The sequence below is a fragment of the Anabas testudineus genome, chromosome 22 (assembly GCF_900324465.2).
Source record: "Anabas testudineus chromosome 22, fAnaTes1.2, whole genome shotgun sequence".
NCBI lineage: Eukaryota > Metazoa > Chordata > Actinopteri > Anabantiformes > Anabantidae > Anabas > Anabas testudineus.
Genome location: NC_046630.1, coordinates 7,460,691 through 7,487,486, shown reverse-complemented (window position 1 = coordinate 7,487,486; position 26,796 = coordinate 7,460,691). Strand labels below are relative to the sequence as shown.

General features: G+C 40.9%; 3 protein-coding genes across 3 annotated transcripts; 1 reads left to right on the top strand and 2 right to left on the bottom strand.

The window, feature by feature from the left end:
* Positions 1-36: 36 nt before the first annotated feature.
* otomp (otolith matrix protein) lies at positions 37-13,114 on the bottom strand. The gene is made up of 8 exons (XM_026339024.1): positions 10,584-13,114; positions 10,354-10,490; positions 9,944-10,046; positions 9,627-9,812; positions 8,998-9,172; positions 8,474-8,541; positions 6,919-7,103; positions 37-6,587 (listed from the first exon to the last, which is right to left on the bottom strand). Exons 1-8 carry the CDS (start codon positions 10,672-10,674, stop codon positions 6,393-6,395), a joined length of 1,140 nt encoding a protein of 379 aa, XP_026194809.1. The 5' UTR covers positions 10,675-13,114; the 3' UTR covers positions 37-6,392.
* A 485-nt stretch (positions 13,115-13,599) lies between these two features.
* Positions 13,600-20,126, top strand: acvr1l (activin A receptor, type 1 like). The gene is made up of 10 exons (XM_026339023.1): positions 13,600-13,740; positions 14,459-14,542; positions 15,407-15,661; positions 15,817-16,034; positions 16,254-16,353; positions 16,791-16,937; positions 17,425-17,700; positions 17,932-18,129; positions 18,231-18,361; positions 18,615-20,126. The coding sequence occupies exons 2-10, from the start codon at positions 14,470-14,472 to the stop codon at positions 18,744-18,746; spliced, it is 1,530 nt and encodes a 509-aa protein (XP_026194808.1). The 5' UTR covers positions 13,600-13,740; positions 14,459-14,469; the 3' UTR covers positions 18,747-20,126.
* Positions 20,127-20,273: 147 nt separating this feature from the next.
* On the bottom strand, positions 20,274-25,892 carry d2hgdh (D-2-hydroxyglutarate dehydrogenase). The gene is made up of 10 exons (XM_026339021.1): positions 25,733-25,892; positions 24,949-25,321; positions 24,797-24,854; positions 24,551-24,690; positions 24,255-24,448; positions 23,951-24,119; positions 23,724-23,867; positions 22,666-22,808; positions 21,828-21,993; positions 20,274-21,669 (listed from the first exon to the last, which is right to left on the bottom strand). The coding sequence occupies exons 1-10, from the start codon at positions 25,733-25,735 to the stop codon at positions 21,407-21,409; spliced, it is 1,653 nt and encodes a 550-aa protein (XP_026194806.1). The 5' UTR covers positions 25,736-25,892; the 3' UTR covers positions 20,274-21,406.
* Positions 25,893-26,796: the final 904 nt, after the last annotated feature.

The following is a 26,796-nucleotide window of genomic DNA, read 5'->3' as shown; positions in this document are numbered from 1 at the left end:
AACAACTAGCCTTATGGACATCACCTCTAACCATCACGTTTCTCTTATCCTCCCTCTTTAATACGCACCCACACACACACACACACACACACACTGTGAAACACCCTCTATTTGTCCCCAAACGAACAAGAGATTCACGCTCCACTAGCAAAGACTCTGAGAGTGTAGGTTATTAATGAGAGCATGTCCTAACAACATTACAGAACTGCTGCCCCATGGATGAAGAGGAGGAGGATGAAGAGGAGGAGAAGAGAAAACAACAAAGGAATAGAGGAGTTACAACAGGGAGTACAAAGAAGAGGAAGCAAGTAAAGGAGGAAAAAAGATTAGAGAAGAAGAGCGTTGAAAATAACAAAATAGAGGAGGAGGAGAAGTGACAGGAATGAAGAGGATGGAAAAGAGATAGAAAGGAATAAAGTAAAAGGCGAGAAATGGAATGAGCCCAGTAAATGAGAAACTGAGAGCTAGAAACAAGCACAAGACAGGATGGAAGAACAGTGGACACAACGAGAGGAGAAAAGAGAAGAGGAGAAAAATGTAATTGGAAAGAAAGGTGTAGGAAGGACAATACAAGAAGGTAGAAATAATGGGGCAAGGGAAATCGAGGAATAAATGAGAGGTGGAAAGATGAGGAGAAGAGAAAAGACGTAAATAAGATGAAAGGATGTGAGAAAAGATGAGAAAAGGAAAGGAGACAAAGAGGGAGGAAGAGAGGACAACACACACAGAGAAAGAGATTAAATTAAAGGGGCAAGGACAAGATAGCAAGAGAACAGATGGAGGTAGACCAGAGAAGGACAACAAGACAAGGAGAGGACATCAGAGGAGAAAAGTGGACAGATCCTTAGTGGCACTCCAGATTGTGGTCAGTGCATCCTGTTTGCTTTAATTATCCTTGGAGGTGTCCACAACATAGGGCAAATTAAATTGACTGGACATTATTTAGAAAGGTGCACATCTGTGTATATATGATATTTCACAGTTCACACGTGTCAGGATAAGAGACGAGGTAAAGAGACCGAGGAACTCTCTGTGAGGGTGTGAACTCATGTTCACTGTGGCCTCAATAATTGTAAAATGAAGATCACAGCTACAAGTCTTCTTACATGTGACATAAAGGGCCTCAGTCACGAGGGCCACGAAGAGCCAGACATGTTCTGTAACAGAACAAACTGCAGCAGTGGGAGAACAGTCACTGAGTAGAAGACAGTATGGCAACCTGCTCTGAACTTCAGACACGGGAAGACGCTTCGCTTTCCAGCACCACAGTGAACTGAAGTATGCAGCTAAGACAAAGGTGGAGTAGCTTCAGAGCCCAATCTGCGACTGTCCTTGAGTGGTCCATGACTTATAGCCCATAGAACATGTGTGGAGACCTCTGAAGATGGCAGTTCACGGACACTTCCCATCCAATCTGACATGAGTTTGAGAGGAGTCAGGAAGGATGAGATGAGATGAGCAAACTCGAATCCGCTGAGGAGTCAGTGCCATCTAGTGCTTGGTATCTAAAACTAAAACCATCCAGTTTAACAAACGGAGCACCGACTCCTCACGTCGCCTTCACTCCCACCTCCACATGCTACTATGCATAAACATCATCCTCCCTGCTGCTTCACACTCAAACAATCTGCTGCTCACGGTCATTTTTCACCCAGCTCCCGCGTCATTATGGAGGCAACATGCGCCGTCACACAAACTGAGCGCAAAAACATATTTTGAATTGATATTCAGTCTCATGAGTCTCAGTGTGTGTGTGTGTGTGTGTGTGTGTGTGTGTGTGTGTGTGTGTGTGTGTGTGTGTGTGTGTGTGTGTGCGCGTGCGTGCGCGCCCTGCTTGGCTTTTATTGTGTAAGTGATCTGGGGAGCGTTATGGGAGCAGCGCGATAAGCCTGGTGTCACTGGCGTCTAATCATACTCCATGTTCCTTATCAGCTCCGGGCTCAGGAGACGGAGTGAACTCTGGAGATAGAGGAGAGGAGGAGGAGGAGGAGGAGGAAGGAGAGGAAGTGGGGATATGGTGGGAACGGGACACGGAGGGAGAAGGGCAGAGCAAGAGGGCGAGGTTGGGTGGTGAGAGCAGGCGAAAGGAGAAAAGAGATGAGGAGGAGAAAAAGTGAAGGATGAGAGAGGTGAGGTGGGAGCGGAGGACATGAGAGAAGGAGAGCAAATGTAAAGGTCTGCTGCACTAAAAGCGTATAAGGAACCAGTGCCAAGCCCCGTGTCCCGACTCACCTCACCACCCACACTGCACAAACCCACCTTTTGTAAGAGATTCCCCCACTTCACTGCAACTTCCCACTGCGTGCGCGCATGTGTGGGTATCCACTGTGTGCGTGTGTGCGTGTGTGTGTGTATGATGGGGTTATCGGCAGTGCTAAGGATGGGTGGTAATTGAATAATGACAGTAACGCCTCTGATGGATTACCTGTCACTCTTTTCTCTTCTCTCCCTCCATCACTGTCATCCATCTCTTCACTGCCGTTCTCGCCTCGCAACCCTCCGGTCAAATTGTCTCCCGTCCGCGCCGTCACCCGTGCGAGCGGAGATAAAGACGGGCGCAAACGCGCAAGATGACGCGCGACTGGACGGATTCACACACCGCAAACACGCATCCACACACACTTCTCATGGGCATCAACAGAGAGTAGCCGACGATGCATCCAGATCTTTTACTAGAAGTCCAGAAGTAATTCCTTCATTCAATCACAGTAGTTACAGTCAGAGTCAGTACTCTGTGCACAAAGATCACATGGAGTTATGCTAAATGGTATATATAGTATTATCCAACTTTACTTTTTAGCAGTGATGCATTCATTTGTACGTTTCTATATTCATTTATCAATGTATCACATATAACCAATGGTTAAATTATTGTTTTTATATGTGAGACATGTGACAAGTGGATTATTTATGTGACTGCTAGAAACTAAACTGTAACATCAGGGACATGATGCACTTAGCTATTCAAAAAGTGACTGCTGTCTACTTTAAGTGCTTGTGGGAATAATAAGCTTATTGGTGTTTGCATTGTTTGCTGTTTGCTTTGTGTCTCTCTAAATTTCAGCTGTGTAAAGTCAGCGAAAATGAGTTCCAGTGCTATAATTGAATGGATCTTTGATGCGCTTGTGCTTTCAGACAGCTCTGACTCCAACTTCTCTGCAGTTCAGATGGCACTTCATCACATTTTACTTACTGTATTTGTCACTGATTACTCAGCAGATTCAGATTTAATATACAAAATAGTGCATAAAGAAGCTTCAACATTAACATTACAGTCTGCATTGTACATCGACAATCCGGTAATGTATTACTCTTACAGGGCTGTTGCACAGGTAGTAATAAGTCAAAGCAGCTAAATGAAACGCAGCCATTGTTTATTTTGTTATAAGCATCTGTGTTTTTCCTATTGAAACATGTTAAATGTACTTCTACTTCCATTCCTGTGTAGTTTACCAGGTTATGTTTTTATCACAATATTTCACTGATAATTATAATTTGAGGAGCTATTTTCAGTCTATGTGGTCTCTCCTACTTCATCTTTCATTCACTTATGTTAATTTTCTTCTACTCTCCACTATTAGCACTGACAGACTTTTCTCTCTTTCATAATCAAACCAAACCACAAGTTTGAGAGGGTTGTAGGAGCTTGTTTTTATTTGAGAATTGCAGCAAATAGCCAGCAAGAGAGCTGAGGATTGAGAGAAATTGCAGCACTCTGCTGCAATGCAGTTCAGCCTACAGTATCTGCTCACTGCTAAATGGAGCTCTTCCATCATGAGCACAGACTTTCTCTAAAGGATTAATGCTGTAAATCAGGTGAAGTGATGGCTGCAGGGGCACTTGGTGCATGCTAAGATGAGGTCAGTCTCTGTGTGCGGACCACCTACGATGATGGTGTATCCCCTTGCCTCACCTGTCTACCTGGGAGGTGCCTCTCTCCATCTGAGTGAGCACCTGAGTTTCTGTATGCAGGCCTTTGTGTGTTTGACCTCCTGCTTCTCTACTTCTCTACGTCCTTAATGCCACTCTCATTCTTTCATTCCTATACCAAATAACTAAAAGGGAGGACACAGCCTATTTCTGAGTGAATGTGTGTGAAAGGCAGAAAGACGGATAGAGGGACAAGAGTGTGGGTTGGAGCAATTCAGATGATATCAAGCAAAATTCATTTCCACACAGATATCATGTAACTGTTTCAGGATAATTAGAAGTCGGCTAGAAAGGAAGAGAGGATTATTTTCTTTATCATCATTCATTTAATAGGTTGAAAAAAAAAGTGGAAGAAGCTCTACATATTCAGGCAGCGAGGAGTATTTACATCAAGCCTCTTTTAAAGCTGTCCAACAAATGTGAAAACAAACAGCACCAGTGGTACACACCAGAGTTGAATTAGTTGATATGCCTTTACCCTTCACTAATGAGGTGCAAAATATTACTTGTGTAATGTGACATTTTTCATCTTGCGCATTCACACTTGGGGAGTTTTTACCATCAAGAGTCACAGCGTAACATGAGGTTGATGAAATATGACAAAATTTTAATTTAAAAAGAAGACATTAGGTTTTTTTTTTTTTTCAAAGCAGCTTCTCCTGAAAACCTCCCATTGTCTCTGCAAATCAAAGTAAATGCATTTATTTATGTGTTTGTATATGTTGCATGAGTTACAACTGGTTATATTTCTTTCACTGCGCTGAGGTTAAAAACACGTTTGATACTGTTTGGAGAACTTCATCCTGGTTACAAGCTGCTGCGCTCTGTGGTGCAGAATGTGAACGAAATAAAGTTTGAGGTGACGAGAAAAGTCCAGAATTACAGTGTGTTTGACATGGTTACAGTACGTGATTCCATATGTCAAGTAAGGCATTTAAACAGGCTGGTGATTTCCTTTAATTACAGTGACTTAAACATGTAAATGATCGTATGCAGTTTCTTGATAATCACCATTTCGTCATAGCACATTAATCCAGTAATACTCTTTTTGTTGTGGCAATTCTTTGATAATACTACACACTGCACTGTACATCTAATTTCTGCTTGTAACACCACTATCGCACACCCTCCTGTTAGTAGCTCTTACACTCATGACCGTCACTGTCTCCTTATCGGTAGTAATGTTAGAGGATAAATTGCATATTGTTGAGAAACATACTGTATATGTTGCTATGTGAATAAAATCAGAAACAGCTTACACACAGAAGGTATTGGAAAGAACATGTTGATGCAATTGTCATGAATGAGAAAATTAACAAAGCCTTTGTAAAAGACTCACTCAGGGGTCATTGGAGGCAACCTAAGCCCTAATCTCCTTTCTCCTGACTGTATAGTGTAACAATAAACTGTGCGCTGGCACAGTGCTGTCCACCATACCAGACGTGAGAAAGCAGTGATCCAAAGTTGGAAGCTATACAAGCCATGGGAAAGCAGCAACACTATCAACATGCACATACACACTAACACACAGACACATAAACGTACAGACATATACACACACACACACACACAACTTTCTCTCACTCACACACAAGTATAATATGCCAGACTGCCAATTAGGGCAATAATGGCTGTGGGAAAAAGTGTATAGTCACACACATGCACACAGACACAAACACACACATACAGTAACTGAGACTTCTAAGCTCAAAGTTAATAGCACCCAGTTGTTCAGTGCCAGAGACAGACCCTGTGGGAGGAGGGAGGGTGGTTCTGAAGCTTAGACTAATGCAACGAGCTGAGAAGAATATAGTTTCCCAACAAACTTGCAGGATAGGGGGCAGTTAACATGAGTAGGTTTTCAATATTAATCAATTTTAGGGGACATTTTTCCTGTTTATGGTGTAATTGCACTAAAATCCTCTTTTTTTAGAAATGCTGTAAGGGCCACAAGGTCTGTCAATAACATCGCAACTAAAACCCTCGTTAACCTGCGATTTGTTTCTAATTCTAACCTATTGTGTTTCCTGTCATCTTTCCCCCGTGTCCTTTTAAAACCCATGTTCAGTTTCAAGGATGTTTTTTTGGAAATTCTTTGCAAGCAAATGAGCCCTTCTTAGTAATGTCCTGCCCTGCCAGGCAGGATATTAGTGGATGTACTATGTTGGAAGAGGACAAGGATATAGGCCAAGCGAAAAGGAGGAGACATGGTGAGACAGAGGGACACAGATGGTAGGGAGGGAAGGCAGGATGGAAAGATGGAGACAGAGGAATGGGTAGAAGATGATGCGTTGGATGTCTTCCTCCTGTTCCATCAGCAGAAGCCTGTTGGAAAGAAAGTGCAATAATGAGAACAGCTGCAGTGGATACACACACACACACACACACACACACAAAGGAAAATACACTTCTCAGCCTACTTAGGCCCTCGCTCTCCATCCACAGATCCACATTTTTGCGCATCAGCGGACAGACACACACTTACCCTCACACTCGAAAGCTTGCAGCATGGTGGTGTAAGTGGGGCCCAGCCAAGAGGTGTAGCTACCCAGAACCCTTTGCAGGTGGTGGGTGGCATCACTAAAGAGCAGATCGGATTCTCCATAGCCTGCTGAGCTGAACAGGCTGAAGCCCTCGGTGGCGTTGCCAAACACATTCTGCAGGATAGAGAAAGTGTGTGACAGCACTTAATACATGAGGGCATGCATGGACGTGCGTCGGTGTGATCTGTGTGAGTGTGTGTTTCTATGAGCTTGTCTGCGTGTGTTTATGTTTGTGTGTATAGTCAGAGGATGAGCACAGGACATATCAGTCATTCTGGCGTCTCCCACACGCTCAGTAAGGAAGAAGGATGACAGTTTAGCAGATACCTGCTTTCTGAGACTTGCAGATCGATAACACAGACTCCACAGAGATATGAGATAGATTTAAACACACTGGGGGGAAAAACACGCACTCACAAACGATGCAATTTCTGTCTACACCAACCTGTAAACGTTCCAGGTACTTCCAGACACGGCACTTATCCTCCACACGCACCACCACAGCATTAGTGGGAACAGCTGACAGGTGGCATCGCTCATACTCATCCAGTCCCGCCTCAGTTCCATCTGGACACAGCAGCTTCAGGTCCTCGATCTCCAGATCCAGGGCCCAGGACTCCTGGTTCTTACCTGTGGAGGAGGGAAATCAGGGTGTTTCACATTCTGTTAAGTGTGATCTTTATCTAAATAGCGATATAGTAATTGTAAAAAGATTCACTGGGCCTCGTTTACACCAATTATTAGTTAATGTCCAGGTTGTCTGAACTGATGTTGTGCTGCGGATCAAAGGAAGCAGTGCTATGAACTTGTTGATTGACCTTCAGTGTGCATTTATCCTTATGCAGATTGTATGTTAATGCCAGACGTAAACATGGGCTCTCAGTTCATCAAATCCTCTAAAAATACTAATAAAAAGTATACAATTAAACATCCATTAGTTAATTAAATTCACCCAGGAGTTTGGCTGCTTCCATCCTACTTGATCTTGATTATAACCAGTAGCTTGTGGTTCCTAATGTTAACTAAAAACTAACATTTTGTGCACATGAGTTTACTTTTTGGGTCTATTTGTGCAGCTGTTTAAACATTTTCAAAAAAAAAAAAAAAGGTCTTCTTCACAGCAAAATCCTAAATAACCAACATTCAGAGTCTAAGAGGTTATGAACATTTACTTTCTGTTTGAGTCGTGAGTAGAAACGAGTAGTCACTCACTAACGTCTTCAGTTTGCTTTGATTTTATGACTCGTTGTTTCATGTTTTGGGGAAAAAATATCTGTATGTTGACCTTGTGTTGAATATTTCACATTTTCATTTTGAGAGATTTGGTCGGTCACCTACGAATAAAAGCCAAAACCGACAAACCCCATTTATCCAAACAAATAATTAAATGAAAACAGGTCGACCACCTTGAAGCTACTTTCTGCCTCCCCAGACAACAGCACAGACCTTCTGTGTTTTCTTGACCTCTGTTAATTGGTCTGACTCCAGACATTTCTGAACCATATGAGAAAGCATGCTTCGTTAAACAGCTACAGCATTTGTGGAGCTGGCGTCAAACTGTTCCTTCTCAGCTGTACCAGCAGAGTCTGTGTAGCGTGACCACGATAATGATCACCATTAATTTAGGATGTTGCTCAAAGCGGAGGAGCAGATGCAGCTAAAGAGAGAATCAGGGCATTTCATTGCTGGACAATAATGTCTGTCTGTTCTTCCTGTATGTGTGTTTATGTCTCATTTTCACTTTTAAGTTCTCTTTTATTCTTGCTAATTATATATCTATGTCTATCTGTCACGCAACCATAAATCACAAATGAGTTATCTGGACTGGTGTATTGTGGAAGAGAAAGATTGTGTAACACTGACATCCTGTGTCTTAATGGGGACTAGCACTCTCTGCTGGCCCCAAATAACCCCCGTCATTAATCATTTAAATTATAAGATTATATCATTGCATAACCAGTGGTTCAGTCTCTAAATTGCACAATAATTTAAACACTGACCATCCAAATTGTCGAAGACCGTTGTGTGTTTAACAAAAGCCACATCGCCGAGATTTTCAGCCACGCATCTGAAATAAAAAACACAAAATGTGAATATTATAGCACGTTTAATCTATAAATAGATCACCACATGAATAACGTGGAAATCGGCACAGTTGGAAATGTGTAATTGTAACAGCATGACTCTGAGACCGTGAGAAAACTCCCTTTGCCGCCTATTGTTGCACTTTGGGAATTAAAAGCAGCTCCTGTAGCCCTTTTATTACCATCTCAAACACACTTACTACTACGCCTGAGCCAATTTTATTAAACACAATTGCACTGCAACATGTAATAATATATATCTCGTCATTATCTTATAATTATATCCTACAGGGAATGACTGACATTAAAAAGCAATTACAGTGCACAGAATCTGACCATTCAAGTTGATTGTTCACTGTCATTTTAATCTGTTTGTGGTAAATGGAATTTGTGTTGGTTACGACCATGTAAATCTCATGCTGTTGGTCTTGGTGTTGTACCTCAGTGCTCCTGACTCCCCATAGTGCCTCTCTTTGTGGTTGTTGGCACAGATGTGTCTGTCGTTCTCATCTCCTATGCAGGCCTCACACAGATTCTTGGGGTTGTTGCCTCTGGGGTCATGTTGGGGGTCCTTGACACCTGGCACACAGCTGTAACCGAAGAAGTTCCCAACCGCTGATGAAAAAGATAAAAAAAAAAAGGAGTTATTATCAAATTGTATGGATTGATAATAATTATTATTATTATCAAACTAAATGGATTCTTTGCCTTGTTGAGTATTTACAACAGGAGACTGATGTTCTTTGGATTTATAATAAGCTACTGTGGGTAGATCAGTGGATCAGTGACAAATAAAGCTCGGTAAGATGACACGATCAAATAACGTTTGATTAACTCAATTTTGTAGGTCTTGTGTAATTTTGAGAGAATCATTTATGATTATAATAAACGAATATGAAGGAACAATGAGCGTATAATGTGTAATCTTTGCGCCTCCGCACTGGCACACAATGTTATCTACCTCAAAAGGTATTTTCTCACTGACTTTTCTTCATCACCCTCCTCCATTCTTTCATCCCTACATTCCACACACTGCCTCCATTTGTCTTCCACCCTCTGTCCCACTCACATCTGGGGAAGTTGCACTGCTCCCCTACACTGATCTGGGACGTGTTGACCAGGTAGCCAATGGGGACAGTCCACCCCACCGTTGTACGTATGCCGGGGTGACAGGAGCTGCGCTCGTGCATCTCCAGCAGGGACAAGTCTGAGGTGGAACGACGTGCTATCACCACCACATAGTAGTTAATGCCATCTTCATGGAGTGTTAGTAAGAGAAAAAAGAAACAGGAAGGGAGAAAGTTAGAATTATTTCTTAACGAAAAATATGAAAAACTTTAATTTATTAAATTTTTAACTTTGGTAGACTTCAAACCTTTGACTTACCTACTCCATTGTGGGACTCTCCTGCAGCCAGCTCCAGGCCATGGCAGAGGCCAGCAGCATAAATGTCATCTGCAGACATGGAGGCTGCATCTGCTGTCCCATTCTAAGAAAATACATTTAGTACATGGTATTAAAAGGCTAGACAAAGCTTAGATGATATGGTGTGAAAACAACAACGAAAGAAACAAAAATAAATCTAAAGATGTGGACATATTGAGATAATATAAAAATTCAATTTGAAGAGATGTGAATAGATTTTTTTTATTATGGTTTTAAGTTTTCAGATTATAACCTACTCTGGCAAGAAGTCGGCTCTGAGGAATTAATGTAAATCATCTTTTTTATAATGCAGAGATAATAGAGATACGAAGATCAACAATCTTCGTTTTCATCTCTGTCTGTTTAGATACCTTGATTCTGTCCATACAATCTCTAGTGTTCAGGCCACGGACGCATTGCAATGATCCTCTAATATTCCGAGCTGTGGCGTTCCTGGCCAAATCCAGACACTTTTGCTCCTCAGCATCAGACAATACACACCAGGAAACTAAACAAAAGAGTTGAAGTGCAAGAAATGAAATGCAATTTCTCCTACAAACTTTAAACCATGACATGCACATAAGTTATCATTATACCATACCTGTGGTTTTATGATTGGCAACGCAGTTGACAGACAGAAGAGGCAGAAGAAGCAGGAATGCTACAGGCAGGTTTCCCTCTAGATGCTTCATGTTGGCTACAGTAAGAAGCCTGGGTTGGGAATCTGTCTAATTCAAGAGCGATGAAGAGCAGGTAGATTTCGTTGAAAAAAGCCACTCAGATATCCCCTCCTTCTCTTATAACCAGGTCCTGAAACAGAGAGAAAGAGGAGGAGAGAGGGTGAAGGGTAAGAGGTGGGAGAATAAGGTAGCTGGATGGAGAAAGAAGAAAACATTACTTTCTTCCTCTACCTTTGCTTCTTAAGTCGACGTCCTCACTAGATAATCCTTCCTCCATCTCATGATAGCAGTATAGCATTTCCCCCTCCAATTATCCACTGAGACTTATCCCCAGTAGAGAGGATAGTGGTAGACACATGTAGTCGCGGAACAGTTCAGGTCACCTGGCACAGAGTGTCAACCCAGGGTCTTTAATTAAAAAAGCTGCAGACAATGTGTCTCTGTGCTGGAGCTGTGTTCTTGGAGAATGGATACTGGCTGGGGCTTGCTCCAACTCACTGGAGACTTAAGCCCCAGGTAAGCGAGAACAAACAGCACCAGCTATTGTTCGCGGCCACAGGACCCAGTGGAGGGAAAACATATCGGCTTCTGGATACAGTTCTACCTTTTCACACACAAAAGCACGAACACACACACACACACACACACACACACACAAAGTGACATTTTTCTCAACAGCTTCTGAGCCAACCAAGAATTAAATAAATCTTAACAGGTGAGAAGTGAAATTGATGTATTTATTTATCCAGATTTTAGTTGCAATGTTATGCAATTTCAGATCTGCCTGATTGCTCAGCAGATTAAAGGTCATATTAGTTTTTGTGCAGCCCCTAAAGAGAGAGGGACAGCTCTGCTTTTGGGGAGGGAGGGTGGTGTATCTGATCCTGAGCTTGCATGGATGAAGGGACAGGGAAGTACAGAGGCACATTTTTTAAATAAAGCAGTCACAGTGTATTCTGAATGAAATATGTTTCGTACAATGAGAGGGCAAACTGCAGGTGGTGCATCTCTTGCATTGTGCTGAACTGAGAAGATGATACTGCATAATTAAATATATGGCAATGCCTGTGTTAAAAGCATATGTGCAGTTTTCCAAGGAGGTGCTAAATGCTGGAAAACTGCTTCATTATTGCAGACACAACACAGACTGATTAACACCGCTGTGTGCCAGTTGCCAAAAGTCTGCTTTTCATATGTCGTCCCTTGGCCAGATGCTAAATTAGTAATTAAATCAACAATTAACATGCATAACAGGAGAACTCAAGCATGAAGCAGAGGATAAAAAGCTAAATGAGGTAGGCAAACAACATGAAGATTAGGAAAGCAAGCAGTTAATACAAAACAACGTCATGCAAAACAGACCATGGCAAATGAACCTCACTTAACAGTCCATTTACCACTCATCTCTACGACTCTTTTCTTACCAGACAAAAAGCTTCAAACTTTGCCCCTCATTCAATTCTCATTCTTGCTCAAGGACACTTCAATATGTGAGCCTGGGGATCAAACCTCAAAACCTGCTACTGTATGAATGAACGACCCGCTCTATGGCCTGCAGCTCCCAGATCAGTCCAAACATTGTATAATCAGATTACATTAAAGAAGTAGGAGTTAAAACCAGAAGGGACAGAACAGTCACAGAGCAAGAGTTAAGAAAACTAAAGTTCATAAAATCATCAACAAGCCAATAATATATTGAAGCTGACCAGCAATACACAGTATTAGTTGGCTAAATATTAAGTGACATTTTCATAAACAGGAATTGTTCCTGGAAGGTATGATTACATACTTGTTTCCAAGTCCTCGTGAAGCTCTTTAAGTGACATTAGTTGACTAAGTGAATGTTCATCCACACAGACTGTGAACTATAAGATAACTTAACCCCTTCATGCAGTGATCACTATAGTGGACAGCTATTCAATAGCTGTTCTTTTGTATACACATGGGTTAGTGATAGGGTTTCTCTGTCTTTTTGTAGAAAATCCTAGAAACTCTGCAGTTCATCAGTCAGTGGCTACGTTCAACATTTTGAAAAGTATTAGAATATGTTAAGTGTAAGATGCAATAAAAACACTCAAGAAAAACTAAACCTTAACTGAGGTTCTCATAATTCATGCATGAAAGCATTAATGATATGTCAAAGTTAAAATGACAGGATAATTTACAACTTCTCCCCTGAAGCTGAAACAGTTTTAAAGTTATACAGTTTGAATTTGGAGAGAATGTGTGCTCATACAACACCCCTTGTCTATTATTTAGTATTTGGTGAGACATATATAAAGTAATTTAACCATCTTTTACTCCTGATAGTGCATCATATCTTGGGATACTACAATATATAAAATATATAAATAGGCAGAAATGTCTATAGTTATATATACATACTTAAGTGTCTTCAAATCAAATATGTATTTATATTCAAATGATCCTCCTTTTCTTTAATATCTTTACTTTACTGCTTTTTATAAATATATCTTCTACACTATATTAAAGTGTTTTCCATTTTCTTTATTTACTTAATTGTTAGCTGTATCTTTGCAGATTTTAGCAATAAAACATATGATTAGTTTATATGGTGTAGTTTTTCCTTATTATACTGCAGAAGGAGACAATGTGTGACAAGTGTTGTTCCTATATGAGAGGATTTGACGTATGTTTAACATATCTGTTCTCAGGGGACATTTGTTTGAAAATGTGTCCCTGAGTGGATGCAGCTCAAGGTAAAATGCTTTAGAGACACACTGTTGTGTAACCACCAATATTTAGTTCCTATTAAACTCTCATGTAAACGTGATTGATGTTATTCTCACTCTAGATTAATATTAATACCAGTGGTGTTATGGGGAGTTTTGCCTACAATCTGTTGGAGGACTCCCCTGTCCCACAATGCATCTTGGTGATAATGTTTTGGTGACGTCATGCGTAACTGGAGGGGAAAACAGCCAGTGGGTGGGCTGGGCTGTGGTCCTGCTCTCAGCTTCTTGTGTCTCAAATCAGTCTAATTACACTGTTTAAACCTAAAATACCGATGCACCGACTTCACATAATGAGTTAGAGGTTCCCCTACGTGTGTGCCGGGTAGGTGGTTGTTTTTTTTATCGCTCACTTTTGGCAGCTCTTGCAAAGGCTGCCAGGCTGCGCTTTGTGTTGTACAGCTAGCTTAGCTTGCAGGGCTAACAGCGTCGGGTAGCCGTCTGTCTGACTGGCGCCTCCGAGGCGCCTGTGTTCGGCCACTAACCGCTTGTTGACGGCCTGTTAGCTACAGCAAACAAGCAGGCCTCCAGCCCGAGGTTTACTTGGATGGGGTTTTAGATAGCTTTGCTGAAAGATTTTACCTTTACGCCAAAACAAGAGGCTGTGACATTGAAATCTATGGTGTTAGCAGTTAACTTTCCAGCTAGCTAATCTGTTTTAGTTGTTGCAAATGCTACATGAACTGAGAGCTACAGTAAAACTCGTTACTGTTAAAGCCACTAGTAGTGATTAGCGTATTATTCAGCAACTTAACAATTAACCTGATTATATTACGTCAAGGTGAGCACAATTTAGCGTTTTATATTAACACTGTAAATTCCTGCTGTCTTTGAAATGGCTATGATTTGGCCACAATCACCTATGTGTATTAAATAAAATTTTCAGAGACTAATCGAGGACTCCTTCAGCCATTATACCATGTGTCTTTTTTGTAGTCTGTAGCCCTGGCAGGGACTAATATAAAGAAGGCAAATGTAATTATCCTCTTTTAAGAGTGTTTTCATTAGAACTCTGTATGGTTTCCTTTCCCTGCCTCTGTCAGTGCACTGAAACATGGGACCTTGCAGTGTCCACGTCCTTCTGCTGCTCTTGCTGCAGGCCCTGCAGACATCAGCTGAAGACTCAGGTACTGTCCTCCTTGGCTTTCTTTCCACTTTATCTTTCGTTTGCCTCTTGCATCTTATCTGTTCTTCATTTGCACACACACATCATTCATGACTCACATATATACATGGTTGGCAGATGCTCGTTTTCAGTGAGAAATGGCAAAAGAGATGTAGTTACCATCCATCCCACCATCCAGTCTATCATTTGCTCAGAACCTTTGAAAAAAAATGTGCCTCTTAAATTAAAACTTTGACCACGTGTGACCCCTCAGTATACAGTACTATACCCATGTCATTTTTACATTTAATTCACTAGGAGGCTGTGTCCAATGTTTTGATAGCTACTGTAGGTCAGGCCACAGGCCATATTTAGTTGTTTTAAAAGAACATGCTGTGTTTTGCTTTAAGATGCTACAGACATGCAGTATATTACATTGCACTGTTCTGAACAATCCCAGACAGCTATAACATCTAGCTGTTAACTCAATTTTGCGACAGACATCTGGTCCTTTTTGACAGTGAAGAAAACCAAGTCTGGGGTTGACTCAAGTTTTATGATAAATGACAGTTTTCTTGGTGGCATTTGAATCATGTACAGTTTGGATTATGAATACAGAAATTGAGGGCATTGGAGGATTTTATAAATAGTATTAATACCATTTAGGCCTTTAATAGTCTTAACTATGTGTCATACAATTATGTATGTATGACACAGTTCCCAATACCAGTTATCTTAAAGTGCAAATGCACATTTATGTTTGACCAGTGTGTGAGTGAGAAAGTTGATGAGACAGAAGGGTTTTTAGGGTAAATGCAGAGTATGCATGTGTATCTATGCACTGTCAAACGCCATGGTGTATGTACTCATATCGTCTCTTCCACAGATGGACAGCTGGCGTGTCTGTGTGATAGCCCGAAATGCCTCCAGTCCACCCAGTGTCATGGCACACGGTGTTTCTCCTCTGTCAAAGTTGGCAGCAACGGAGTGGTGTTTGAGCATGGCTGTCTGAAAGGGCCAGAGAAAATTCGTTTACACTGCTCCACACCTCCGTCCTTTCACCAGGCCATTTTGTGCTGCTCTGAGTACATGTGCAACAGCAACATTACCAGGAGCACTCTGATGTCTCTGCTTCCATCAGGTGGGTAGCTCCTAACAGCTTAATTAACGAAAGAAAGTTAATACATGTGTTCTTTAGAAATCTTTAATATATTCTGACCAAAAACAAGGAAAGCTACTGTCTATTTTTTTACCTTTCTCCACTTTGTCTACCTCCTCTCTACTCTTGCCTTTTAGACGATGAGCCAGCAGGTGAACCAGTTCAGTATCGTGTGGAGACATTAGCTCTCTTTGTCCTTGGTCCAGTGGTGGTTTTGGCTCTGCTATCTGTAGTGTCAGTGCTGGCCTGCAGGAGGCTTCATCATGGCCGTCTGCAGAGGCTGCAGGAGTTTGACACTGAGCAGGGAGCCATAGACGGCCTCATCACGTCCAATGTGGGAGACAGCACTTTAGCGGTAAGAATAATGCATCTCATTCCACTAAACAATTTTAAATTGCATAATTTTGCATAAATGAAAAGAGCATCACAGAAAGAAAGCAGGCAGAGAAAGAAAGCATGTTTCTCAGTGAATGCAGAATTCCAACAGCTTTGCACCTGCATGTGATGTATGTATATGCACGTTCCTTGTAAAGTTATGGCATACACTCTAACTTATGCTTGTCATTGTCTCCAGGACCTGCTGGATCACTCATGTACATCAGGTAGTGGTTCCGGTCTCCCTTTCCTTGTCCAGAGAACTGTCGCCAGACAGATCAGTCTGGTAGAGTGTGTAGGTACGTAAAACCACTGATGAAACCCGTGAAAGGCAGCAATCCTTAATTTATTTATTATAATATTCAACCAAAACAAATTGATATAAATACTGAAGACAGCTACATCACAGCAACGACTAGTATATATGGAAAAATTGGAAAAAGGATTAGCCAAGTCTGCTTAACAGCTATTCTTTATGGTTTCTTTCTCTTTCATGTGTGTTGTGTAAAATTAAATCAGTTGTGTTAACTTGGTGATGATGATGTAACTCGTTCTCAATGGAAAGGTCAAACAAACCAAACACAGACATCTATTTGCTGCCTTGTGTGTGTAGCTATAGAATAAGATAAAAATACAGATAAAAACTTTTTTTTCATAATAGTTTTTTCATAAAAGTTATTAACTTGTTAAACCTGTAAATATATTTCTATTTGTCTTTGTTTTCCCTTGTTTCCAGGCAAGGGGAGGTATGGAGAGGTGTGGCGGGGTCAGTGGCAGGGAGAGAATGTGGCTGTTAAAATCTTCTCTTCAAGGGATGAAAAATCCTGGTTCAGAGAGACAGAGATCTACAATACAGTGCTGCTAAGACATGAAAACATACTGGGTAAGCCTGTTACAAACAAATGTCTTTCATCAGCCTCTCCCTAATGAACTGACTAGCACTACTGACTAGTTAGTTCATCAGGGAGAGGCTGATAGAGGAAGAACTCATTCCCTGTTGTCTCCACTGGATTCATTTGAGGCAGAGATTTTCTTACCAAGAGCAGAGTTATGACATATAGCATCTTTATTTTTTTATGTCTTCAGCTTGTGTTGCTTAAGAAAATCTTGTTTAGAATGAAAGAGGCAGCTTGTCTTTAATGTCAGCTTCAGTGGATGTCCTTAACATCTTTATGTTTAAAAGCAGTTACATAGAGAATAATTTCAACAAAATTGCCTGTACACTATATTATGAAGCAATAGACCAGTTATCCAACAAATAAGCAACATTTATTATTATGTACATTGTTGATTTAACAATAGCATGAATTATATAACGCTTTTCTGTTTGTTCTTTTCTCTCTCTCCCACCCACTCGGTTCTCCTCTCAGGCTTCATGGCATCTGACATGACCTCTCGAAACTCCAGCACCCAGCTGTGGCTCATCACCCATTACCATGAGAACGGGTCCCTTTATGACTACTTGCAGAGAGTTGCCGTGGAGACAACAGAGGGTCTGGCGATGGCAGCATCAATAGCTTGTGGCCTTGTGCACCTGCACACTGAGATCTTTGGCACAGAGGGGAAACCGGCCATTGCACATCGTGACTTGAAGAGCAAAAACATTTTGGTTACAAAGGATCTGCGCTGCTGCATTGCAGACCTGGGTCAGTCTTTTTTTTATGTCTATTTGCAGTTATACAGTATTGTTACATAGTAAAGTGTCTTGACAGTTTTCTCTAGCAATATTTGTAATTTAAGTCACTACATGCAATGGTCAGTGCTGGTTAGAAATGGGAAATCTGCTGCCACAATGTAGTTTTAAAAATGAATCTACACTGTGTTCATAGGATTTTAGTGTAGTGAAATCTTACAATAATACATATTTTTTGTTACAGGGCTGGCTGTGACCCACTCTCAGGCAGACAATCTGCTAGATGTGGGCAACAATCCAAAGGTTGGTACCAAGCGCTACATGGCACCCGAGGTTCTGGATGAGACCATTCAGACAGACTGCTTTGATGCCTACAAAAGAGTGGACATCTGGGCCTTTGGACTGGTGCTGTGGGAGATAGCAAGGCGCACATACAGCAATGGTGAGTTGTAAAAGCCAGCGTGATTGTTGCATTTTTGGGGTCTGCGTCAGGCCCTAAAATTAGATTCGGTTTGCATCAGCCATTTGAATTTCTCTTTCCAGGTATTGTTGAAGAGTACAAGCCTCCATTCTATGATCAGGTGCCAAACGACCCGAGCTTTGAGGACATGAGAAAAGTGGTCTGTGTGGAGCAGCAGAGACCTTTCATTCCCAATCGTTGGTTCTCTGATCCTGTGAGTAATCTAAACCCTTTATTATATTTTATTTAGTGAAGAATGCTCATTCGAGTTCTTCAGTAATGTACTGTTGGTCATCTACAGAGAAATGGACAGCAGAGAATCCAAAATATATTTCTTATGTACAAATGTGATATTTCTACATAGCGTTACTGTATTAAGTTTTTTGAATGATCTAAAAAACAATTTGCCTTGGTAAAATCTTTTTGAATCCTGTGTCACCGTCTGTTTCCCTCTTTCTTTCTGTCAGACTCTCTCTGCCTTGGTAAAACTGATGAAGGAGTGTTGGTACCAGAACCCGTCGGCCAGGCTAACAGCACTACGCATTAAGAAGACCTTAGACAAGATTCACAGTTCTTTAGAGAAGGGCAAAGAGTCGTGAGAGAGAGAGGAGCTTCAGAGGCAGCTGCCTGATGTCAGGGGTTGGCTTGAAGAAGAGCCCCGTGTTTGCAAGGCGAGAAGGGTTGATAAGGAGGACGGATAGAGGAGCAGTGAAGTTGTTTAAGTGTCATCCAGCCTCATTCCTCTCTCGCTGTCACTTTCTTTTCCTTTCTCTGTGGTTGCCTTCCACCAACATCCCTCTCTCTGACTCAAAGCCTACACAGAAGTTCGGACCTGTCTAGTCTGAAAAAGCCAGCCTTTGCTACGGGACACAAACCAGTTGCCAATGTGTTCGCACTGACCTGAACTGTGGACAGAGTGTGAAGACCATGGCATATTGTAGTACCCCATACCAATGCTTTAAAGCCCATTTAAGACTGCTCTGGGTCTGGCCTTCTTACACACATGAACACATTTAATACTACATCCCAAGAGTCTGCTACAATTCAATTTCTGATCCCTGGCCAGTGTCTTTGGCACGTGGTTGTGGCATTCTGCTCAGAGACAATCAGAAATATTTCACTCACTAAGCTTTATTAGAACATGCATTGCCACAAACACACACAACAAATATGTTCACTAACAAAAGGAAAAGAGCCAACAGAATCAAAATCGTTTTTAAACTTTTTAAAGAATTATGATATTTATGTATTCAACCTCCACTACTACCACACTACTGAGGATTTGTAAGATTGATGTACGATGGTGCGTGAAACTGACTGTATACATATATAGGCATTTACTCTACTGAACTTTCTATACTCACATTGTCATTATTGGAGCTAATAGGAAATGATTTGTTGAGAAATAGTGGTAAAGATAGGAACATTTTTCCCCACTGAGCTTGTTTTGTTGTATGGACAGAACAGCAATTGTAGAACAGCACTGCAGATAGTACATATTTATCCTGGTGGTTTCTGGAGTAGACACACAGTACCTGCCAATAGGAATTAGTCTGTATCTTATAATAAGAATATGAAACAAACAGATCCTCTCTGCCTGACATGTTTCACAAACTCACTGTGGCTCATTAAAAAAAAGTCTTCTGTGCAAGCAGAGAGGAATCAAGGAGGACTTGTTTGTACCAATGGGTTTTTTGTTTGTTTGTTTGTTTTGTTTTTTTGAAGGTACTTGAGGTGGAGTCTTTTCCTGTAGCAAACTGGGCCTTCATTTACGATCTCCCATCATGCTACAATGTACAAGTTGCCTGAAACAACAACTTCATCTTTACTGGGAAACAGTCCGATTCAAGTCATGTTAAAAGTCATACAGCTGTTTAGGTGTGCAGTTACAAATGAATTTGTTCACAAATGCTGAGTTTGTTTTGGAAAACAAAAGTTTTGTCTTTTTTATATGTAATTAAACAAGTACTGCACTCTTGCCTAATGATTAACTGGTCTGATCATTCTGCAAGAACATTTATATATTTTTTTCAAGTCTGTCACCGACTTTAAGTATACTTCAGTGTAAGTTGCAGCAGCCCTTCCTGCAAAAATGCCTGAAGATTGTTTTTGATGATTTTGCTTTAAGGGGACCTGGTGGCTCACTGGTAAATGGTTGGTTTGGGAAACAGAAGGCTGCAGGTTCACATCCCACCTCTAACAGGATGGGCATCTGGTGTAAAGACACATGCTAAATCAATGTAAGCAACATGTTCCTCTGTGGTGACCCCAGAAGAGTGAGTGCAACAAACCTTTACTGTTAATATTGGACTTGCACCTAAATACTAGCAATTACAAAATGTATCCTGTAATTCCTAACCATCTTCTTGCTGCAGTTCAGCAAGGAAACACAGTTTGTTGAGGACAACATCTTTCAGCTTGTCCCTTTGAGGAAACCACAGTGGAGCGTGTTGCTTACATTGACTTGGCATTATTTGTTTCACCAGTTGCCCTTCCTTCCTGTTAGGGTGGGATGTGACCCTGCAGCCTTCTGTTCCCCAACCCAGGTATCTACCACTGAGCCACTGGGTCCCCCACAACAGAAAAGACATTGAAGACAATCCTCAGTTAAATGTTGGAGTGCATTTGTGCACAGGAGGATGTGCTGCTAAGGTATTTTGCAGAACACCCTGTTTTCCCAGTGACTGATTATAGCCTTCAGTCATAAGATGCTGAAGACCTTGCATGTCCAAAGACAAATCATTCTGTCTGCCCTCTAGTGGCTAGTAATAGTCTTACCAACGTCTGCAGCTAATCGTGATCATTCACTTACTCCCCATTTACAACACTGAATGTTCTGTTCTTTTCCTCAGTTATACAGAAGATTCTTAGTTTTAGCTCTAGTTTTGGATATTCTGCAGGAAAAGGACTGGATCCGAATAAAACTGCTCAGTACAAGTAGCTGAAGTAGGTGTTAACTAACTTTGCTTCTAATATTTTTAGTCCAGAGACTGCTACAATACAACATCAGCAGCTTGTTAAAGTGACTGTCATTCTGAAATGAAATGCTTCATGCATTCAAAACTGAAACTAGCTTATAAGGTTTTGGGGACATGTATGTATGTAACTAACAGACCTCAGCTGGTGTTTGTGGGCTGCCTGGGAAATGTTTCATATGCAAAAGATGCAGCTCTGAACTTAATGTGTGAAAAAGATATCAGAGAAAAGGGTCTGAGCGTCAGATACATTATCACCTTCCCCACAGCTTTGAGAGTCAGAGTCATTTCGGGTTATCTGGTAAAGTCTTGTATGGGTTGAGGATACCTTTGGGGTCTAGCATGGCCTTAATGTCACTCATCAGAGCCACAGCCTGGCTGGGCTTACTGTAGTAAATATAGTTCCTTTTCTTCAGGCCCAGTCCGTGTTCAGCACTGATGCTACCCTTACAGCTGGCAGTCCACTCGTACACGAACGGCTCAATGGCAGCTAGGAGAGCAGGGTCTTTCGCAGGAGAGGTGATGTTCAAGTGGAGGTTACCATCACCTGTGGAAGACAAAAAGACACAAGGTGGGGTGACAGGTGAAAGTGAGTTCAAAATAATCCCAAATCAACTTTTTAGTAATCAAAGAGATGCCAACTAATCTGATCTTATACTATCAGGGCTTCCTCGATATACAGACTCATTGTATTTTGTGACTCACCTACATGTCCGTATCCCACCACGCTCTTGGCTCTGTCCCCCAGGTGCTGTCTCATATCTGTCACAAGCTGATAGATCCGCTCCACTGGAAGTGAGATGTCATACTTGTAGGTGAAGCCATCGTGAGTCAGCGCTTCCGTGACACGTTCACGCATCGACCACAAAGCCTTCACACAGGCAGACAAGTAATATATATTAAACAAAGGCTCATTGCATTATCACAATTTGTTCTTAAATTACACTGCACCTGCAGAGTTTGACACACACACCTGAAGCTGGATTCTACTGACTACACATCACTATTAATTAATGAGCCCTTCCATTAGACCTATTACCTATGTTTGGTTAAAAATAGTAAAAGAAAAAGGGTAGTGACCCTATATAACCAACAATGTGTTAGTTTAGTTTCTCAATATTTTCCGACTTCCTCATTGTATTTGTGGCCAGAAACACGTGTTCCTAGTTCCTAGTAGATCTGAAAAAAACAGGTCACAAATAGACCTAAAAAGATGCTGCATACTGCGGAACTTTAGCTAATGTTCCTCAAACAGGAGCAAATGGGGGTTTTTGCAGTTTTTATTGTCCCACTTATTTAAGAATTTAAAGTACCAGATTCATTTTCTGTGTGTGCTTCTATTTTGCATGTTTCGACTAACATCTAACACTGCAGCACAATCTTGTTTTATTTAGTCTATTAATATCAATATTCCCTGATGTATTTAACAGTGGAGCAAGAGAAAATCATCTTTCAATTTGCTTTTGGTATTTTTCGAGAAATTTGTTCAAAGTAAGAAAAACTAAAGATCATCAGACTTGATTTTAAAAGACTAGAGACATACCTTTATTTTTGACTCTTCAGTTGCCACTGTCCCGTCAGTAACCAATAAAGAGCTCATTGCCTCCTCTAGAAAGTTATGGAGTTTCTCACCATCGTGTGTCTGGTCAGAACCTGACGTTTCTATGACAACGTAAAATGGACAATCTGCAGAGAGAAAAGGGTTGATGTGGGTGTGTTTGCTTTTATGAGTAATATAATCATAAAGATTTATGTGGACAACAAATGAAGTGACTATGTTTAATCATTTCACAAGTCTCTGTCTTCCCACACACACCAACAACTCAAAACGCATAACACAAAGAAACAAATCCTCATATTTAAGAAGGTGGAACCAGCAAACATTGGGTATTTTGGTTCCCAATGTTTAAAACTACTAAAACTGGGTTAAGAAATGTCCAACGCATTATTAAAAACTGGAAGGATAGTGGGGAATCATCCTCTTCGAGGAAGAAATGTGGTCAAAAAAAAATCTGGAGTGATTGTGATCGGCAATCACTTAAATGTTTGGTGAAATCAAATCGTAAAAAACAACAGTAGAACTCACTGCTATGATTAATAGTGAATGTAAGAACATTTCCACACATACAACTCGAAAAAGAGATTGGAACTAAACAGTTGTGTACTTTAAAACCACTTGTCAGTGATGCCAATTAGAAAAAAGGCTTGAATTTACTAAAGAGCATAAAGATTAAACTCTGGAGCAGAAGAAGGTCATGTAGTCTGATGAGTCCAGATTTACCCTGTTCCAGAGTGATGGGCACATCAGGGTAAGAAGAGAGGGGGTGAAGTGATGCACCCCTCATGCCTAGTGCCTACTGTACAAGCCTGTGAATACGGGAATACATTTTGTGACATTACAGAAGCTTATCGAAACAGTGCCACGATGAATGAGTGCCGTAATCAAAGCTAAAGACGGTCCAACGAGTATCAGAGACTTTTTTTTGGCAGGCAGTTTATGTTCAAGCTCAACCTACATTTTTAAAAGGTGATATGATGACACCTACGTTATGTTATAATTTAGATTTCAGAAACGGATTGTGTGTCTGTATGTGTGCCTACCAGAGATAGGATTGGGTAGTTTGAGGTGTGTGTTCAGCAGTGTCATACATTCACTGTCCAGGAACTCAAACGCTGACAGGATTTCTCCTAGCATGCCTTTGCAGAGCTGAAATGTCTTTAGCAGCTGCTCAAAGGTCTCACAGCCTGAGAACAGACACAAACAGGTGAATGATCAACTAGTTTTATTTAAATGCTAACCAGATCTAAGAAACCAGGAGAAAATCTACCTAAGAAAACCACATTAACAGACTTGGGTTTCCGTGGACAAAGAATGGACACTGCTGTGATGACCCCCAGTGTTCCTTCTGAACCTATAAAAAGCTGTTTGAGGTCATATCCAGTATTATCCTTCCGCAGCGTAGCTAAACAGTCCAGCACACGCCCATCTGCCAACACCTTTATGTGACACAATACAAAAACAGAAGCATAAAATCAACAATTGTTTCCTTACCGACAGTGATTCCAAGATCCAATAATAAACAGCATTTTTCACTAAAATATGTCACTCTCTCATTTATTGTTGCATCGTACCACTTCCAGTCCCAGCACCGTCCCATGTAAGGAGCCATATCGCAGCAGCCGCAGCCCACCTGCATTAGTTGCCACATTTCCCCCAATATGACAACTGCCTTTTGCCCCAAGATCCAGTGGCATGATGTAGTCGCTCTCCTCCAAGTAGTGAGATAGGTTCTCCAAAACACAGCCTGCCTGGCAAGTCAGAATACCTAACAAACAGAAAAAAAGGGTTAACATTCATACATATGCTGTAAATTCACTAGACAGAGGCCAGAGGCTCTTTTTTGTTAAATGAAACATTTAAGACTTACCAGAGATGCTATCAAAGGCAAGGACGTTGTTCATGAGGGCAGTGGAGAGGATTATTTCATCGTAAACTGGTACGCTGCCCCCAACCAGCCCAGTGTTTCCTCCCTGAGGGTTTACCGCCAGGTTATGACTGTTGCAGTATCTATAGGAGAGGAAATAATAGAACCACCCGATCAGGCACTGAACACTCAACTCATATCTATCTAACATCATTATAATCATTCTTCTTTGTATCATTCGTTCTTAACCTGAGAATTTGAGAAACTTCTTCTGTTGTTTGAGGTCTCAACAATACTTCACCAGAACCTGCAGAAGAAGAAGAGATAAGTACTATTGAATGGTGAACTTTCACTGACAAAAATGCATCTTTAAAGTGGATTAATTAAACTCTAGGCCTCACCTTTCACTGACTTCAGCCAGTCCACATTACTCGACCGCAGCAGGTCTGGATCTGTGATGGTTCTGCCTGGTAGGACATTCCTGAAGAAAGCCAAATCTTCCTGAGTTACTCTGGAGAATGGCAGCCTGTCTGGGGGTGCAGCAGGGGACAACCTGGGTCCATCTGCATCAGTGTGCAGTTTGCAAACAGAGGATCCAAACTGCCATGATCCACTTGGCAGAAATGAACTACAAAGGTCTCCAGGTGAAAGTCTAGCTGCCAATGTAGATGAAAGTGTTCTGTGGAGTGTGAGGTGTCTCAGAGCGATGTTCAGCTTTAGTGTTCTTTGACAAATCCCCGCCATTTCTGGGAAAATGCTGAGGTGGCAAACAGCCTGCAAGAAAGAGATACATGAATGAGTGAATGCAGCGATCCCTTAAATCGTCTTCTACATCGCATTAGATACACAGACTTTCGTCTTGGGTTCAATCTATAACGTTAACTATTATGTTTACGTCAGTATATATATATTTTGGTAACTCCACTATACTGCATAGTTAACAGTTAAATTCTAAACACTTAAATCCTATTTTAACTAAAGCTTGTGTCTTCGATCGATCTCTTTGCTAACTACATTTAAATCACTAATCTAAACATGAACTTTTCGTTTCTAAATCTAAAGCTACACTGCTTTTTCGACCGCAATAAACTGTGATAAAACAATGAGCTTTGCACCTAATGACGCTGCTAGCTTAGCTGGATTAAAAGTGCTTGACAAACAGCGCGAATTATCTTTATTACTCACCATAAACGTTCACTTTACAGCCTGTATCTTCCAGTCCATTGATCTTTTCGTACGTGTTCGATTCCAGTATGAAATCTGTCAAACATTTTAGAGACAGTTATGTTACTTTTAGACGTCTCATTCAATGTTTACAACTCGCGTTAGCAAGTGCACAGCGCTGTGGAGGTGGACGGGGGGTGAAAGGTCACGGAGAAGAGAATGGACCAATCAGAAACCTTCTTTGATCTTGAGCCAATAGGCGTAGATATGTCATTAGGATTGAACAGCCAATGAGGACTGAGGTAAACAAACGACTGAGAGCAGGTCTGTTATTCACTTTTATCACCAGGTATAATTAGTTCATCTTTAAAATGCTAAATATTTGAACTGTACTCAGGTAAGTAAACTGAAAAGGCTGCTGTGTAATATAAAATGTCTAAATACAGCAAGAGCAACTGGACTGTAAATGATTAAGATTTATTCCCGAAAGTAAAAAATCTAACCTACAAGGCTAAAGGTTCCTACTATTTGGCAAATTTGAATTTTTGACTTAGATCACCTAGGTCAAAAAGTGCACATCATATACACTGCTTTATATTTTAGGATTTTGATGTAGACAAACCTTCAAACCATGCATGTCGCTTTTTAAAGTGGAGCTGCATTAAATATAATATATAATATTTTTATATATATTATTATTATAATACATAATAAAACAGACAGCTTCTATATTACAGTCAATTATAAATCTAAGTAGACCATCTGAACTTTCCTACTTACATGTACATGATACTTACAACATGCTGGTTGTATTTCCCTGTTCACTTCTTTGCACTGTTAAGCAAGGCCACTGAAAGCCTCTGGAGACCAGATATTAGAGGCAAAGATCAGCTCTTCAGTAGCAAATTAAAAACTATTTAAGCACTTTAATTTACACTTTACAAAAAATACATTATATAAACAAAAAATAAACACAATTTAATAATAACATGAAGACTACGTCAAGGACAGTACACAATATGATATGCTGTTTGCATCAAGTGGGTGAAATAAGTCTAGGATATCTATAATTGATGCACTGTGTA